Source organism: Mastigoproctus giganteus, chromosome 11 (genome assembly GCF_048544385.1).
Source record: "Mastigoproctus giganteus isolate SK-2022 chromosome 11, ASM4854438v1, whole genome shotgun sequence".
NCBI classification, from domain to species: domain Eukaryota; kingdom Metazoa; phylum Arthropoda; class Arachnida; order Uropygi; family Thelyphonidae; genus Mastigoproctus; species Mastigoproctus giganteus.
This window is the reverse complement of record NC_143585.1, coordinates 13,949,966-13,966,080: the sequence shown is the minus strand read 5'-3', so window position 1 is coordinate 13,966,080 and position 16,115 is coordinate 13,949,966. Positions and strand designations below refer to the sequence as shown.

Here is a 16,115-nt window from a genome sequence, read left to right as displayed (position 1 = left end):
CACGTACTACTTGTACCTAAGTGCTGACGTAAATATTTCAGTATTTACATACCAGTCATGCAAGTCAGATTCTTCCTTAACTTAAGTTCAAAACAGACTCTAATATCCGGATTACATTCATTAAAAAAAACACATCATCATTTTTTTTATGAAAACTCCAAACACGAAAGGTATCAAAACCTATAGTAGTAATAGCGCTTAGTACCGTGGATCGGTTGGAGGAGATGGGAGTAGGAGGGGATGCCGGAAACTTTGCTCTGGAGACTAAACATGGGTTTCACCACTTCAAGTCTCCAGTAAGCAAAGGTGATTGTATTCCACCGATTGATGAAAGACATCCACCACCAAGTATTAGTCAGTATGAGTATTATATTATTATTATATTAAAGCATTATTTATCAGTGTTAAGGTATGTTAGTATTAATAGTGGTATTGGTTAGTATTAACATTAGTATTAATAGTACTGTGCATGGGTTAAAGGAATTGGGGGGGGGGGGGGGTATGCCGGCAACTTAAGGTGGTTTGAAAAAGGAAAGGTGCTGTAATGTCATTTTCAAAAAATGATTCTCTGTGAGTAACAACAACTCTGTTTTTTTTCTTAATCTAGTGCATAATGTGGTGTTATCTATATGACACAAGTTTCGTATGTGTGTATATATATATATTAGTTTAGTATTATACAGGTTAGATTATTTTTGATATTATCTTTCAGGGTCAATCTGGCCATATGAAAGGGACTTGCATATACTTACGACTGTAAGACATATACACTGGTGTGCAAAATTTAAGGACCAGTCAGGTTTTCGCCTGTAGCTTCTCATAGGAGTGGCCTGGATATGGGAAAAGCATACCAAAGGAACCTCGTGAGGAACAGAAATGATGAAGGAAACAACGCCGACACAACAGCGGAAACAAAACAGTACAGAGGGACTTTATTCAAAAATGGCAAACATAGCACTGGCTGCCATGATACAGATGCATCACTGCCAAAGATGGAACAAAGGAAAGAGGTGGTCCTCAGTAGGAGATGTGACCACCCCTAATGTCGATTCAGGCTTTACACCGCCTATCCATACTTAGAACAATGTTGTTGATAAGTTCTTGCGGTAACATCGTCCATTCCTCTGTCAGCACCGTCTTCATCTGGTGAACATTTTCTGGTGGGTGTGGACGTGCCGCTAGGCGTCTCCCCAGAGCATCCCATGTGTGTTCGTTGGGATTTAGATCGCCAGAACGAGCGGTCAATCCATACGAACGATGTCCTCACTTTCTAAAAGCATATCAACAGCTGCAGTGCGATGGGGTGTGGCGTTATCAACCATAAACACGAACTCGGGGCCAATGGTACCTCGGAACAGACGCACATGGGGAAGAATTACCGCAGTATAGTAGCGTGCACCAGTTGCAGTACCGCCTTCCAGTATCTGGAGTTGTGTACGTCCATCCAAGATAACGCCTCCCCAGACGAGAACACCTCGACCGCTATATCGACCCTTTCAGTGATGTTTGCAGGGTGATACCATGTGTCAACCTCTCGCCAGATTAGCTGACGTCCAGAATCGCTCTGAGACTGAATCTACTCTCATCAGTAAAGATTTTGTGGTTGTAACCTTTAGAAATAGTGCTGGTCTTAAGTTTTCCACACCAGTGTACAATGGCTATCATCTATCAAAACCAAAGACAGTAACCATACCCTTCTGTAAAAAGCGTAACCCACATCCTCAGATACATTTACAGGACCATAACGTCTCGTTTGCAAGTAGCATGCAATTCATTGACTAACACTAGATAATAAACGCAACTTCCTAACATATTCAATGTGTGTGCGTCTGTATGAGCGCCAAATCAACTTTTGAGGCGATGAGGTTATGAGGCGACAGTATACTGTGTCTGAAAATTTCGTGTATTCTGCTGGGCCGTCGTGGAGGATGGTGCATGCAAGCACCATCTTCCCGAACACAATTGGACTCAGGTTCGAATTTCGTCAATGACACCAGGTTTTGAATTTTTATGGACATTTTTTAAAGAACATCGAGGTCTGTCTCAGATGAGAACAGTAAGGTTTTGATAAAGGGGGTTTAGGTTTATATTTGGAATAAATTAAAGAAGGATTATACAATTTATTAGAGGGGTGGACAGATGATGCGGCTTTTGTTTTTTAATTTCTGCTCCCTTGCTTGCTTCCTTGCATCACTTGCCGTTACTAATACTATTAATGTGACTATTGTGTCTGTAAACTGGAATTTTTTCTCTTCATTGACTTATTGCAATGAATTCTGACATCTAAATGGCAATTCTGTCTTTTATATTTTTAGATTAACAACAAATACTGGTGCTGGCCTGGTAAATATAATCAGTGCAAAGTTCGCTGTTCAGGTAAGCAAAAATATTTATAATTGTGAATTGTATATTGAAAGATGATAAATTATTCGAAAACCAATTGATCAATGATCATTGTAAAAAATAACACAACCACAATAATTAATAAAACAATGATTATAATGAACAAATATACAGACAAATAGAACGGATCAGTAAATTAGTCTTAAAATGGAAGATTTTAACCCCAGATATTGATCGAAAATTGTGGAATGGTCACTCACAGACTAGCGAGACTTTTGTCGATTTATTGGATGACTGTTTACTACAGCAGCAGAATGTTAGAGAATAATACTCTTGATCTGATTATCAGCAGTGATATACATGCATTAAGAATCTGCAGATAAAAGAAACACCAGGTGGCAGTGATTACAGTGTACTGATGTGAGTTTTTTCTTAATTATACAACCATGGGCGCGCACAGAAAGGGGCAAGGGGGCTTTTCCCTCATGGATTTTTCAATTTTAATATACTTCATGCAATTTTTTTCTCATAAGAGTAAAAAAAAGGTGGTTAATTTTAATTCAGAATTGTAGAGAATTTTTTATTTAAAATTTCACAAAATAGCGACTTTTAAAAATTTTGTGGGTAGCAGCTTCGTGACCCTACTCTTAGTCGTCATTTCTATACTTTTTAGTTTTTTTACAATGTCAATACATTTTGCTTTCCCCTAAAAAATTGTAAATTAAAAGTGTTCATAGAAGTTTTCTATGAACACTTTCTATGTTCATAGAAAGCTTTCTATGCCAATAAAGTTTTGACCTAAATGCATGTCAGAGCTACTCAGAAGAAAAATGTATGGAATGAATTTAAATTATCAGAGGTCACAGAAATGCCTAGTGGAACGTGCAAAACGTTTGCACGTGCAAAAGGTTTGCACGTTCCACGAGGCATTGTGGAAAGTGCAAATTGGCAAAAAGTCGAAATTCGAAAGCCGCATTTTCAAGATATGAAATCAGAAACCAGGCACTGGGGTGACCAGTCCGCCTTTTCAAAGGTTATGTTCTCAAACAAGTCCATCCCAATGCAAGCAATATGACGTGGATCATTGCCCTGCTGGTAGAGGTATGGGCCTAATCAGGGGCGGACCGTCTCGAGAGTAAAAGAGTGCCCTGCACCCGGGCGCCAACGTTCAAGTGGCGCCTGAAATCCTGAAACTTACATACACATATGAAGATAATTTTAAAGGGGCGCCAAATTTCAATTGGCACTCTGGCGCCACACATCCTAGGAACGCCCATGCGCCTAATCTAATGTGCTGCCACACTGTAGCTAACACATTGTGTCCAGAACGTCCAAATAGACTTCAGAATTCATGGTTTTTGTCCAAAACTGCCAATGGCCACAGAAAAACCATAAAAAATCGCCCCAGACGAATCATGCTGCATCCACCATACTTCATTGTCAGGATAATACAGTCCGGTAGCTTTCTCTGGTCATCCGCCACACCTAGGCACAACTTCCAGAACCTGTCACTCCAAAGCACAGCTTCCACTGGTCTACTCATATAGCCAAGAACGGTTTACACGAAGCTAGATGGCGTGTGGCATTAGTTGGGATGATTAGTTGCTTGCGGATGGCCGCATGACAGTGGTAACCCCTATCATGCAGCGTCCTGCGCTTTGGGCTTGTTGTGTACTGCGATCGCCGTATGTTTTAAGCGGACGATACTTTGAAGGGGCTCTCCTGTCACATTCTGTCAGCTTCGAAGTTTTTCTGGTCATTTCATAATGGTTTCAGGATCAGTCGGCTTCTGATTATCAGCAGTGATTTGCAGATAACATCACTAATCGCCGACCTATCGACGATCTTCAGTGAGATTGAAATATTGCTTATCAAGCACACTATTATCATTCCATGCTAAAAGTATTTTGCTACAGTCAAGCGATGGTGGTGTCATCATGAAAGTATTTTAACTCCGTTGAGCGCAGCATCTTGCATTCACAATCATACTACTGTCTCCTTGAAAGCCTACGAACATATACACTCCAACTAAAAGTTTGGAATCGAAGACAAGAGTTTTCGTTAATTTTCTTTTGAAATTAACTATTACAATGTAAGGTTTAATATAAAAAAGCATTAAAGTATTTTAAGATTTTTATTAAGCATTAAAAAATTTACAGCGAAAATATTAAAATGATTAATATTAACAACTATACTGATTTTTCATCAAAATATCCTCCACGAGATTTAATCTTGTTTAATTTGTACTCTTATAATAATGTACTGATTAAAATTATTCCAAGCGATCTGCAGGGTTCCCCATAAATTATGTGAAGATGGACATACTTCACGGAACTGACTGCCTAGATGACTCCACGAAAGCTCTATTGGGTCAAAGTCAGGAGTTAGGGTGGCCACACCATGATTTGCAATACCCCTCCTGTTGTTTATTTTCGGCACATCCTGAGGTGTATTACGCCGATTCCTCTCTATGCTTCAGAAATTTGGTCATCTGCCCCTGCTTCATACCTTCAGAAGTATCTCAGTTTAGAGTACTGGTTGCTTAGACGGATGAACAGGGTGGTAGGCCACCCCATAACTATCTCCAGATCGATCCTACAGGCAAATCTGGTGGGCACCACTCCCTGGAGACATATCATCATGACAAAAAATGTCCTCACGCTTGCACGGATTATAACAAGGCGAATTGATGCACCATCGGTATCCACATTAATTTCTGGCCCGAGGAGGGCAAGAGGGGAACACCCTGACTCCTGTCTCCCTCTGCGTCTTACGCTGTCAAGATTGATTCCCTGAGGAACATGTTTCCAGCCAATTGTCATCGGATCTTCAATAAATTTAGGATCCACCATGATAGGTTCTGTGAAGACAAGCTCTACAGGAAGGAAATCCTCAAGAACTGCTACCAGATAATGAATCTATGATACTCACCTCCTCCTGGACATGACTGACAGTGCTTTTTGTTTTTTTTTTTAAACTTGCCTATTTGTATGTGACAAAGACTTTTTGTCTTCATGCAATCACATATTTTGTATATTACCGTATATTTTGTATATTATTGTATATTTAATTCTGTAAAAGTCTCGAGTCGAGCAAGCATGTACTCTTGTTTATTGTACATTGCGTTCCTCGCACCTTAGTCTGAAAATATTCACACCCTTCTAGTAGTAGTGGCATGTGATGCAAGAAAGCAAGTGTATGAGCTTATGCAGCATCAGCCAAAAAAAAAAAAAAAAAATCATCATTCCCTTCAAATGCCTGCCCAGTTTCTCCTTAAATTTATTCCACCTATCAACTTCCACAACTACAGATGGAAGTTTGTTCCAGCAATTAACCACCCGCTGGCTAAAGGCAAATTTCCGCACAATCTATTCTACATCTGTCCTTTCTTAATATGAATTTATGCCCCCTTAGGTTCGTAATCTGGACAACTGGAAGGATCACATCAGAATTGAGCGTGCTCAACCCATTCAAGGCTTTATACATCTCAATCAGATCACCGCACAGGTGCCTAGCCTCCAGCCACTGCAATTTGCTGAACTTAAGCCTCTCTTGGTAAGAGAATCCCTTCATTCCCCTCACCAATCTTGTTGCCCTTCTCTGTACACGCTCAAGTAAATCTACATCCTTCCTAAAATGAGGCCTCCAGACCTGTACACAGTACTCAAGGCGTGGCCTGACCATTGTCTTATACAGAGGGACAATCACCTTCTTTTCCCTGCTAGCAAAATTCCTATATATCATTGACAAAACCCCATGACCTGCTCTGGCAGCATTGCTCAGAAAACTTCATATCTGACTGCACAATTACTCCCAGGTCTTTTTCATTTTCTACCACCTTAAGTGTAGTACCACACAGTTGGTACGTTTCTCTGGGGTTACTTCTACCCATATGCAGTACTTTGCATTTTTCAAGGTTAAACTTCAGTTGCCACTTCTTAGCCCATCTGCCCAAATCATCTAGATCCTGGTGCAGTAGCACACTGCCATTACTGTCATTAACAACCCTGCCAACTTTGTATCATCTGCAAACTTCGACATTAAGCCTGATATACCTTCATCAATATCATTGATAAATATACAAAACAAGTGGACCCAACACCGAACCCTGTGGGACTCCACTAATAAGATTAGTCCACGAAGAGCAGCACCCATTGATTACCTCCCTCTGTCTTCTCCCACTCAACCATCCTTTTATCCATTGTAGCAACTTACCCTTAATGCCATTCTGCTCCAATAGTCTTTCGTGAGCAACAGTTTCAAAAGCTTTCCTGAAATCCAAATATATGATATCAAAATTATTTTTTGCATCCAGTTCCTTTGTAACCACATCATAATATCCTATCAAATTTGTCAGACAAGACTTTTCCTTAACAAACCCATGCTGTGTCTGAATTATTGCTGCAGTCTTGTCTAGATGATCCTGCAATGCATCTTTAACCAGCGGCTCCATTATTTTACCCGGAACAGAAGTTAAACTAACTGGTCTGTAATTACTCGTGTCACCCTTCGATCCCCCTTTGTGAATTGGGGATAAATTTGCACATCTCCAGTCGGTGGGAACCTCCCCTGAGTCCAAGGATGCTCTCATAATTATGGCTAAGGATTTGCTTAGTTGCTTTGCCGCCTCCTTTAATATAACTAGATAGATCCCATCCACCCCAGGTGCTTTTCTTACGTTTAACTTCAACAATTTCTCCTCCACTTTGCTCTTAGTTATTACACAATCATTAAGTACCCTGCTACAATTTGATAACCTTCTGCCATTTTCAAACCTTAATAATTGCTCATGTGTGACTGTAGATGCAAAATACTCATTCAGTTTGTTTGCTATCTGAGCAGGATCATCAACAGTCGAACCATCGATGTCAAGATGACCAATCAGATTCATCCCCTTCCTTTTAGAGTTTATATAAGTAAAGAAATCCTTGCTGTTTTTCTTAGCATCTTTTGCCAAGGATTTCTCGTAATCTCCCTTCGCCTGCCTAACTTCCTTTGTGACCTGATTACAGACTAGCTTATATCTGCCATAGGCTTCTGAGTCGCTTGATAATTTATATGCATCTTTAACCAGTGACTCCTTTTTTCTTCTGTGTTACGAGTCTCATTAGTTCATTAGATAACCATTTAGGCCTAAATCTTGAACAATATTTCTTAATTCGTATGAAACTTTTAATGGCATCCACGATTAATTCCTTGAATGCTTCCCACTTCGAATTTACTGTTGGTAGCATCGTCAGTTGAACCGACTGTATAGAATTTAAAAACTTTCTGAGGCCACTGGCACAGAAGGGTGTGGATATTTACACACAGAGCCGTCCCGGGGTGACCCAAGGTTTCTTGGGAAATAAACTGATTTCAATAATAATAATAATAATAATAATAATAATAATAATGTTCTACCTGTTACCAAATAGGATTCGTAGGTCTAGTAAATGCGGAAAAATATACATACACGAGTTCGAAGAAAATTTCAAACATGTACAGATGAATACAACAAACACGTAGCCAAGGGGTCCTCGTGTTTATTCCGTTTAGTATAACTGCCGTCATCCCTGCACTGGGTAAAGACCTGAGTGTTCGAATCTCGTCAACGATGCGAGGAATTTTTATAAGCCTGCCTCACAATGTGCCTGTTTCGGTCTCAGGCGGGAATTTTTATAAGCCTTTTTCACAACGTGTCTTGTTGGGTCTGAGGCAAGGATAGCATGATTTTTTCTCCCGGAAACTCGGGTTTTTGTCCAGCAAACGGCAATTCGACCACAGAGCACAATTTGCAGATATAATATATACAGAGCAATATTGCCTAAGTTGCTGATGTGCCTAAAACCCTACAACAACGACTAAAACCAAACGTACCCAAAGGAAACACTAAAGAATCAGAATTGGCAGAACATCCATTGGGTTGCACTAAGACATAGTACAGACTCAGACTATTATATTAGGACCACCCATTATTTCGAATATATACCCATATATGTATTTTTCTGTAAATTGCGTTTCTCTGGTCGATTCGTCTGTTTTGCTGGACAAAAATATTTCTGGGGGAAAAAACTTTGCTATCTAGGCCTGTGACTGACTAACTCAGTCACAGAGTGAAAAGAGCCCATAAAAGTTACTCGCGTCATCGACGGGATTCGAACCCAGACCTTTTCTACCCGGTGTGAGGAGGAAGGTGACGATACCACTGTGCTACACGAGCAGACAGTAATAGTACAGTATGAGGAACAGTGAGGTAATGGGGGAAGGGGGAGAGACTTTGAAAAAAGTAAAATAAAATTAGCCTTTTACATTAAGAAATTTAGCCAGGTGACTTTAAATTGAAACAAAAGGAGAAATATAGTGTTTCAAAAATGATGGTCAATGATTTAAAGGCGAATTGTACAGACTACAATATGCAAAAAGACTAGTAAACATAGGTGTGAACCTATGTTAGTTTTCGAGATATTGCACATTTCTAGTTGTTATCCACCACTGACAAGGTGAACTGTACAGAGTTGAGATCCACAACTGACTTGTTTGTTTAGGTTAGGTTATGCTCATTGTCTCCGTTTCCCCTCTGAGAGAGGGAAAACAGAGAAAATGGGCATAACCTAATCTAAACAAACAAGTTTTCCCTCTGAGAGAGGGAAAACAGAGAAAATGGGCATAACCTAATCTAAACAAACAAGTCAGAGATATAACAGGCATACTAGTACTGCTGTGAGACGTAGCAGGCATACTAGCACTTGTCAGAGGATAGTCAACATGGAAAAAGGATATAGCAATGAAGAGTATACCAGCATGCACTTCATGTATGGTAAAGATAACGGCAGTGTGCTCGACACTGCACGTTTGTACCAAGAAGCATTTCCCCGCCGAAGGCAGCCCAACAGGCGCACATTCATCAGAGTACATCAACGCCTTGGAGAATATGAGCACGCACATGGAGTACGAGCAGGTAGGCCCAGAAGCATAACATCTGATGTTGAGGAAAGGGTGTTAGAAAGAACATCCTGTAAAATCCTGTGGTGTTGAAACCAACAATTAAAAATGTATTATCTTATGTTTAAGAAAATCATAAACAACAGTGGCCCAAGAATCGATCTTTGGGAAATCGTGCTGCTGACATTACACCAGTTCGAAGAATGTCCATTCATCAACCCTCTGGCTTTTACCCTGCATCTACCTTGAGATCCATCTTAGAATCTTGCCGTGATCCGAACATATTTTGGATTATACAATAACCTTTCATGAGGAACTGAGTCAATCCTTTCTAAAATCCCAATAAACCCCGTCGAAACCATTCCCTATACAAAGCGCATGAGTAACATTGTTAATAACATGTAACCAGATTAGTTAAACATGATTTTGCTTTAACAAAATCACGTTATGTGTTGTGTCCTTCGAAATGCCATTTCTATCTAAATGCTCCCGCATTGCACACTTAATCATTGTCTCCAAGATTTTTCCACCCAATGAAATCAGACTAAGCAGTCTCTAGTTAACCACTTCATTTTTAGTATCACCTTTATGTAATTGGCGATATGTTGGTTCTTCTCCAGATCAAAGGAATCTCTCTCTCTCTCTCTAGTCCGGTGATGCCCTGATAAACAACCTTAATGGCTCAATGCACTCTCTGGCTGCTTTCCTCAAAATTACTAAGTATATTATTATTAGCTATATAGTGCAAGGAAGCCTAAGGCTTATGCTGCATCAGCCAAAAAAAAAAAAAAAAAAATTCTGAATTACCCTGAGTGAGAGAGAGAGAGAGAGAAGTAGAATGGAATCACCAAGAAAGAGAAGAATGATGATATCCAGCTCAGGACTCTGGGTGAGCCAAGCCCATACTCACCAGATGTGAGCCACTGTATATGCTACGAATGTCAACTCCATGAGTCTTATTTGCCTTTAGAGTTTATGCTGTCGGGTAACCCTAATATGAAATATTTATCTTATATTTTATACACTCTACAAGTTAACTAATTTAAGCATTATAAAAATGGCCGCCGCTCAACCTGATAGACACAGCAGTCTCTTTAACGGCAATGGATGCGCGAATGAGATGTCTCCTTGTAATCCTGGACTTAAGTAAAACATAAAACTATTGTGAAAAGATAAAAATATGATTGCTTAACATAATGTTTGTATTGCTGTTCATTGTAATAATATTAGCACGTAATAATATCGTACTTGTTGCATTCACAGCTTGATCATAATTTCTTATTAGTAATACCAATCCATATGGCGTTCCTTTATTATATGCCAAGAGCCAATCATGTTTCAAATGTCATCCAATCATAGAAATATGTTAGAGTTGAAAAGTATTTGCCTAAATCTACAATATGTTTTCATACTGGAGTGTCAATTGGCAACTGCCTATTTGGAATTATTATATTCTTAAAAATTAGCTTATATTCTTTTCACTTCATATTAATGCTAGATGAAATTTTCATTATACTCATTTTCTCCTAATAGATTTGATAACTGACAACATTTTTAATTCTTTGAAATGTGCAAGAAAGATTTATAAAATGCAAGGGTTTAAAGCATGGTGAGTGTTCTATAATTCTTAGCTCTCATTAACTAATTTCAAATGCATACTCTGTTTTTGAATGATGTGAATATCTTTAATAAATTTGAATAACTGTGGCCTGTCTTCAAGGATCGTCATATTTAAATTAAGAAACACAAACACATTTCCACCCATTTCAATTTGAAGGTTGGCAAAACTTTGTCAACTTCATCACCTGAAAACATTAAAATAAACGGGTAATGTACACTATTCTACCAAAAGTCACGTGTCTCAGTGAAGGCAAGGAAAAAAAGTTCATAAAAATTCCTCGTATCATTGAAGGAATTCCAACTCAGGCCTTTGCCGATGTGGGATGGGCGGTGATCATATTCACAATGTTACTCGTAAGGGATCAAGCTAACAACTTTCAGAGGGGAAATAATAGTTGGATATCATGCATGGAAAATAATTGTGTACTATTCTTCCGAAATTAAAGTTTCCCAAGTCGAAAATTCGCGAAGTGCCGAAGAATGGAAGTCTACAGGTCACCAAACTCAAGATACAGCAGAATACGAAGTCTAATTTTGCGCTGCAGACAGACTTGAAGACATTTGCACATCATGTATTATGCATGTCATGATTTTCACGTAGAACTGCAGCCCGCAAGCCACAAGTAGCTCCATTAGTGAAAGAATTAGTAAAGCATAAGAGCCCATGAAGACGTGAAACTTACAGTTTGTCGTGATAAAAAAAATAGTAATAAATAAAAATTATTATTATTATTATATTTATTACATTAAAAATAAGTAAAATCTAAGAACAAAAGTTACCTTATATTATGCATTAGTGGACTCCCAACTCAATTATTTAGTAAATGTATGGGCAAGAGCAAATATAATTGAAATAAGGGTAATAAACAACTTATTTAACAGGATTCTGAAACTTTTAATGGGGACAAACTCTTGGAATGATCTGAATAAGAGAAGGCAATTTTTGTTGAAATATAAAATACTTTATCCAATTCAAAAACTGAAATTAAATTATGAAGAGTCGAATCTTCAAAGGAATATATCACATAACTTTAGGAATCCAAAAGCAATTGTTTTGCCTCACCCTAGGGTACTAAATAGATTTGGAGATAGGCATACAATGAACATAATAAATAACTTGTTGGCTAGTGTTGATTTCAGGCTCAGGAGAAGTTATTCTATCTCCAAATTAAAATTCCTAATAAGAAGATTTTTGATACTCAATGATACAGTAGATTAGACCTGATATGCAGATCAATTACTTTCTCTGTTTGCAGTGTGGAATGTACTCTGTGTAATGACTTCATTGTCTTTTCTGTTAGTTAACAAATCTGTATGCAAAAACTGTTGTAAATAATGAATTACAACTTGTTGTCAAGAAATTCACTTTTCTTAACAAGTTCTTTTATTGTAAACAAATTCTCTTGATAAAATTGTATTGTAGTATTATTATTATTATTATTATTATAATACAATACAATTAGATAGTATGAATCAGAGCTGTAATAACTCAATATGTTCTACGTTGATAATAATATTAGTAAATATTATTATCAATTCGGCGGCCATATTTGATCTCCGATGCGTGGACCTTTACGCGCATGCGCGAAGACATATAATCACTATTTAAGTTGCAGGTTTAGCCTGATTCGGTAATTTTCGTTCCTGTGATCACGACAGTCGGTCGAAAAGCATTGTCAGCTTCAGGAAGGAAAATCGTTTTGAATATTTTCGTTAGATTCTTTTAATTGCGTTAATTTGAATTTTAATTGTTTTAAATTGATTTTGAATTGTGTTAAATTGATTATTTAATTATTTATATTTTACTTTAATGTTCCGGTAAGTTGTCGATTTTTTCGTTTTTTCCGTTTTAATTTCTGGAGGGTATCATACGGAAGTGTTCCACGTACTATATTGAGGTTAACTCCTCTTATTTATTTACTAATATTATTATCAACGTAGAACATATTGAGTTATTACAGCTCTGATTCATACTATCTAATTATTTTAAAACTCTTATTGACTATTTCATTCACTTCCTGTCTCTCCAGTAGTATACAATCGATACACACAATTATGGGAGATTTTTTGAATGGCTTGGTACAAAATTACATTAAATCTACACTAAAGTACTCGGCCCAAAATTACCATATTTCTTTCCTAAAATATTGCCTTCAAAACAACATCGTTCCGAAGTTTGCCAGGGTGAATTTAAATCAAAAAATTTCAGGCATAAAACAACTAACACTGGCGACATCACGTAATATTGTTAAGCTTGCCTTAAAATCTAGATATTCGAATAAACAAAAATACCTTTCCCAGGTTAGGAAGCTTCGCGATAAAGTAAAAAATTATCTACACCCGAATGATTGGTCTGTATTGAAGACCTCCATAGATTTGCGACGGGAAGCACAAGCCTCAGAAATAAAAAACAGACACGTTAATAAGTTGCAAACATTATCGAATAGTTCAAGACACGTTTATGCGAATTCTAACACATTGTCGCGAGCCTGCGACCAAGTTCACACGAGTTGGGTGACATCCCCCCCACAGACACATAACGCACTACCTCAGAATATGTCGGCTAGTTCACGAACACCCCCTCACCCAGTATCCAACGAACCGACATATCAACAGGTTACAAATCTTTCCTCGTGTACACTATCGCAGGACCAGATTTCACTTTTATCCAAAGGATTAAATTATAATTTACCACCTCGAAAGCTGCCAAAAAAACAATGCGTAATTGATATTGAATTTGGACTTCGTAGCGTTCCACAAAAAGATGTATTTATTCAACAAGTTAACCAAGTAGTGAATAACATAAAAGAAACGCGACTTCCTAAATTGAATACACATGAAAGTTCAGCTTTACGAGAACTTCGAGAAAATAAGGACATTATTATACAGAGGGCAGATAAAGGAGATACAGTGGTAATACTAGATAAACATGATTATATTAATAAGTTAGATTCAGTTGTGTCTGATACCTCCACTTATCGTGAAGTGGACCAGGCACTGTTTACCAATTTGGTAAATCAATACAATAAAACGTTAACCACATATCGTAAAAACGACTACATTACTATGGTTCAGTTGAAGGAATTGAAGTCCAGAACATACAATATTCCTGCACTTTTCGGTCAGGTAAAATTACACAAGCCTGGATTTCCGATTCGACCTATTGTTTCCTACAGGAACTCGGCATTTTCAACCTTAGCCACACATGTATATAACATTATAAAACCTTTTAGACAGGTTATACAATTTGGGATTAAGAATTACGATACATTATTTAATAATCTGAAAGACTGTAGACTCGGCGACAATGACAATTTATTCTCATTAGATGTTACCTCATTATATACGAATGTAAACGTTGAATACACATTAGATATTATTTGGGATATGTTAAATAAAAACTCGACACCGATTAATTATACGAAGCTGCCTATTAAGGAAATTTTTCACTTAATTAAACTGTTAGTTGAAGCTAACTACATCACCTTTCGAGACAAGGTGTACAAACAAATTTTTGGATTACCAATGGGTTTGAGCCTGAGTGGCTTAATGTCAGAGATCTATCTCTCAACGATTGAACAGATACATTTGACACCTTTTCGTCCCCGTATCACATACTATGGGAGGTATTTGGACGATGTTCTAGTTATTACCGATAGTACTACTATCCAAGACATTTTACATTCGTTTAATAATATTCATTCTAGACTCAAATTTACATTGGAAAGGGAAGATACGGATACAAAGTCATTAAACTTTCTAAATTTCACGCTTACCCGGGACTCGAACAAAATACAATTTAGCATCTATCGAAAACCCACAAACACCGGTATGCTTCTACATTATAATAGCTACCACCCGTTCACCTACAAAAGATCGATTATCTTTAATCAATTTCTAAATGCCTATAAATATTCAACGACGGATTCTGCTTTGGACTCAGAAATACAAATATTAACTAGCAGATTCTTAAACAGGGGTTATCCCATTAACACAATAAATCGAATTAGGGTACAAGCTAAGGATAGGATACAAAATACTACACCAATCAACAATAGAAATATCAAAAAATACTTTATTTCTGTCCCATATGTTGAACAGTGGCACAAACAGCTTAACAGATTCTTTAAAGATACCGAATTTAAAATTATAGCTAGGCCCATACGGAAGTTACACACTATACTGAACAATCGCTCGGTTCTTTCCGCGTTCGCAACACAAATCAATGATCTAGTATACAACATTTCTTGCGGTGATTGCGACTCGTCTTACCAGGGTTCGACCCGGTTTTCTCTTAATATCCGTGTTAATCAACACGAAGCCTCTGTTCGTGCTTCTCGTTCAGCAGCGTCAGAATTAGCCTTTCATGCCATTAACGAAAAACATACTTTTTTATTTAACGAGGCCAAAATACTTAATGTTCAACGTAATTATACGCGACTATTAATTGCAGAAACCGTTGAAATTAAATTACATGAGAATTCTGTTAATGTTCGGCGGCCATATTTGATCTCCGATGCGTGGACCTTTACGCGCATGCGCGAAGACATATAATCACTATTTAAGTTGCAGGTTTAGCCTGATTCGGTAATTTTCGTTCCTGTGATCACGACAGTCGGTCGAAAAGCATTGTCAGCTTCAGGAAGGAAAATCGTTTTGAATATTTTCGTTAGATTCTTTTAATTGCGTTAATTTGAATTTTAATTGTTTTAAATTGATTTTGAATTGTGTTAAATTGATTATTTAATTATTTATATTTTACTTTAATGTTCCGGTAAGTTGTCGATTTTTTCGTTTTTTCCGTTTTAATTTCTGGAGGGTATCATACGGAAGTGTTCCACGTACTATATTGAGGTTAACTCCTCTTATTTATTTACTAATACAATACAATACAATTTTATCAAGAGAATTTGTTTACAATAAAATAATAATGGTTACGATTAATCCAGTGGTCACGACGACGGACCAGTAATATCATGGACAAGTTCGAATCCTGGCACGGAACAGTAAAAAAAAAAAAAAAATGATGCTAGAGAAAAAAAATCGCGAAAATCGCTTCATTGGATCTACCTCTCCCATGGTCGAGATGATTCATCTCGACCTTGGAAGAGGTAACTCTACATCAACCATCTGAGATGGTTGATGTAGAGTGGCCACCATCTGGTGGCTTTCCCAATAACTACCACCCACCTGGATGCAAAAGTTAATAGATCCATCTCCAGAGCTGA

At 37.7% G+C, this 16,115-nt stretch overlaps 1 protein-coding gene across 1 annotated transcript in view; it reads left to right on the top strand.

The window, feature by feature from the left end:
• The window catches only part of LOC150077730 (lysozyme-like), a 57,395-nt gene that overhangs the window by 26,735 nt on the left and 14,545 nt on the right, over positions 1-16,115 (top strand). The window contains exons 3-4 of the mRNA XM_090385547.1: positions 2,316-2,376; positions 10,801-10,876. Coding sequence (XP_090241673.1) covers positions 2,316-2,376; positions 10,801-10,876 — 137 coding nt within the window. The remainder of the gene's footprint in view (positions 1-2,315; positions 2,377-10,800; positions 10,877-16,115) is intronic.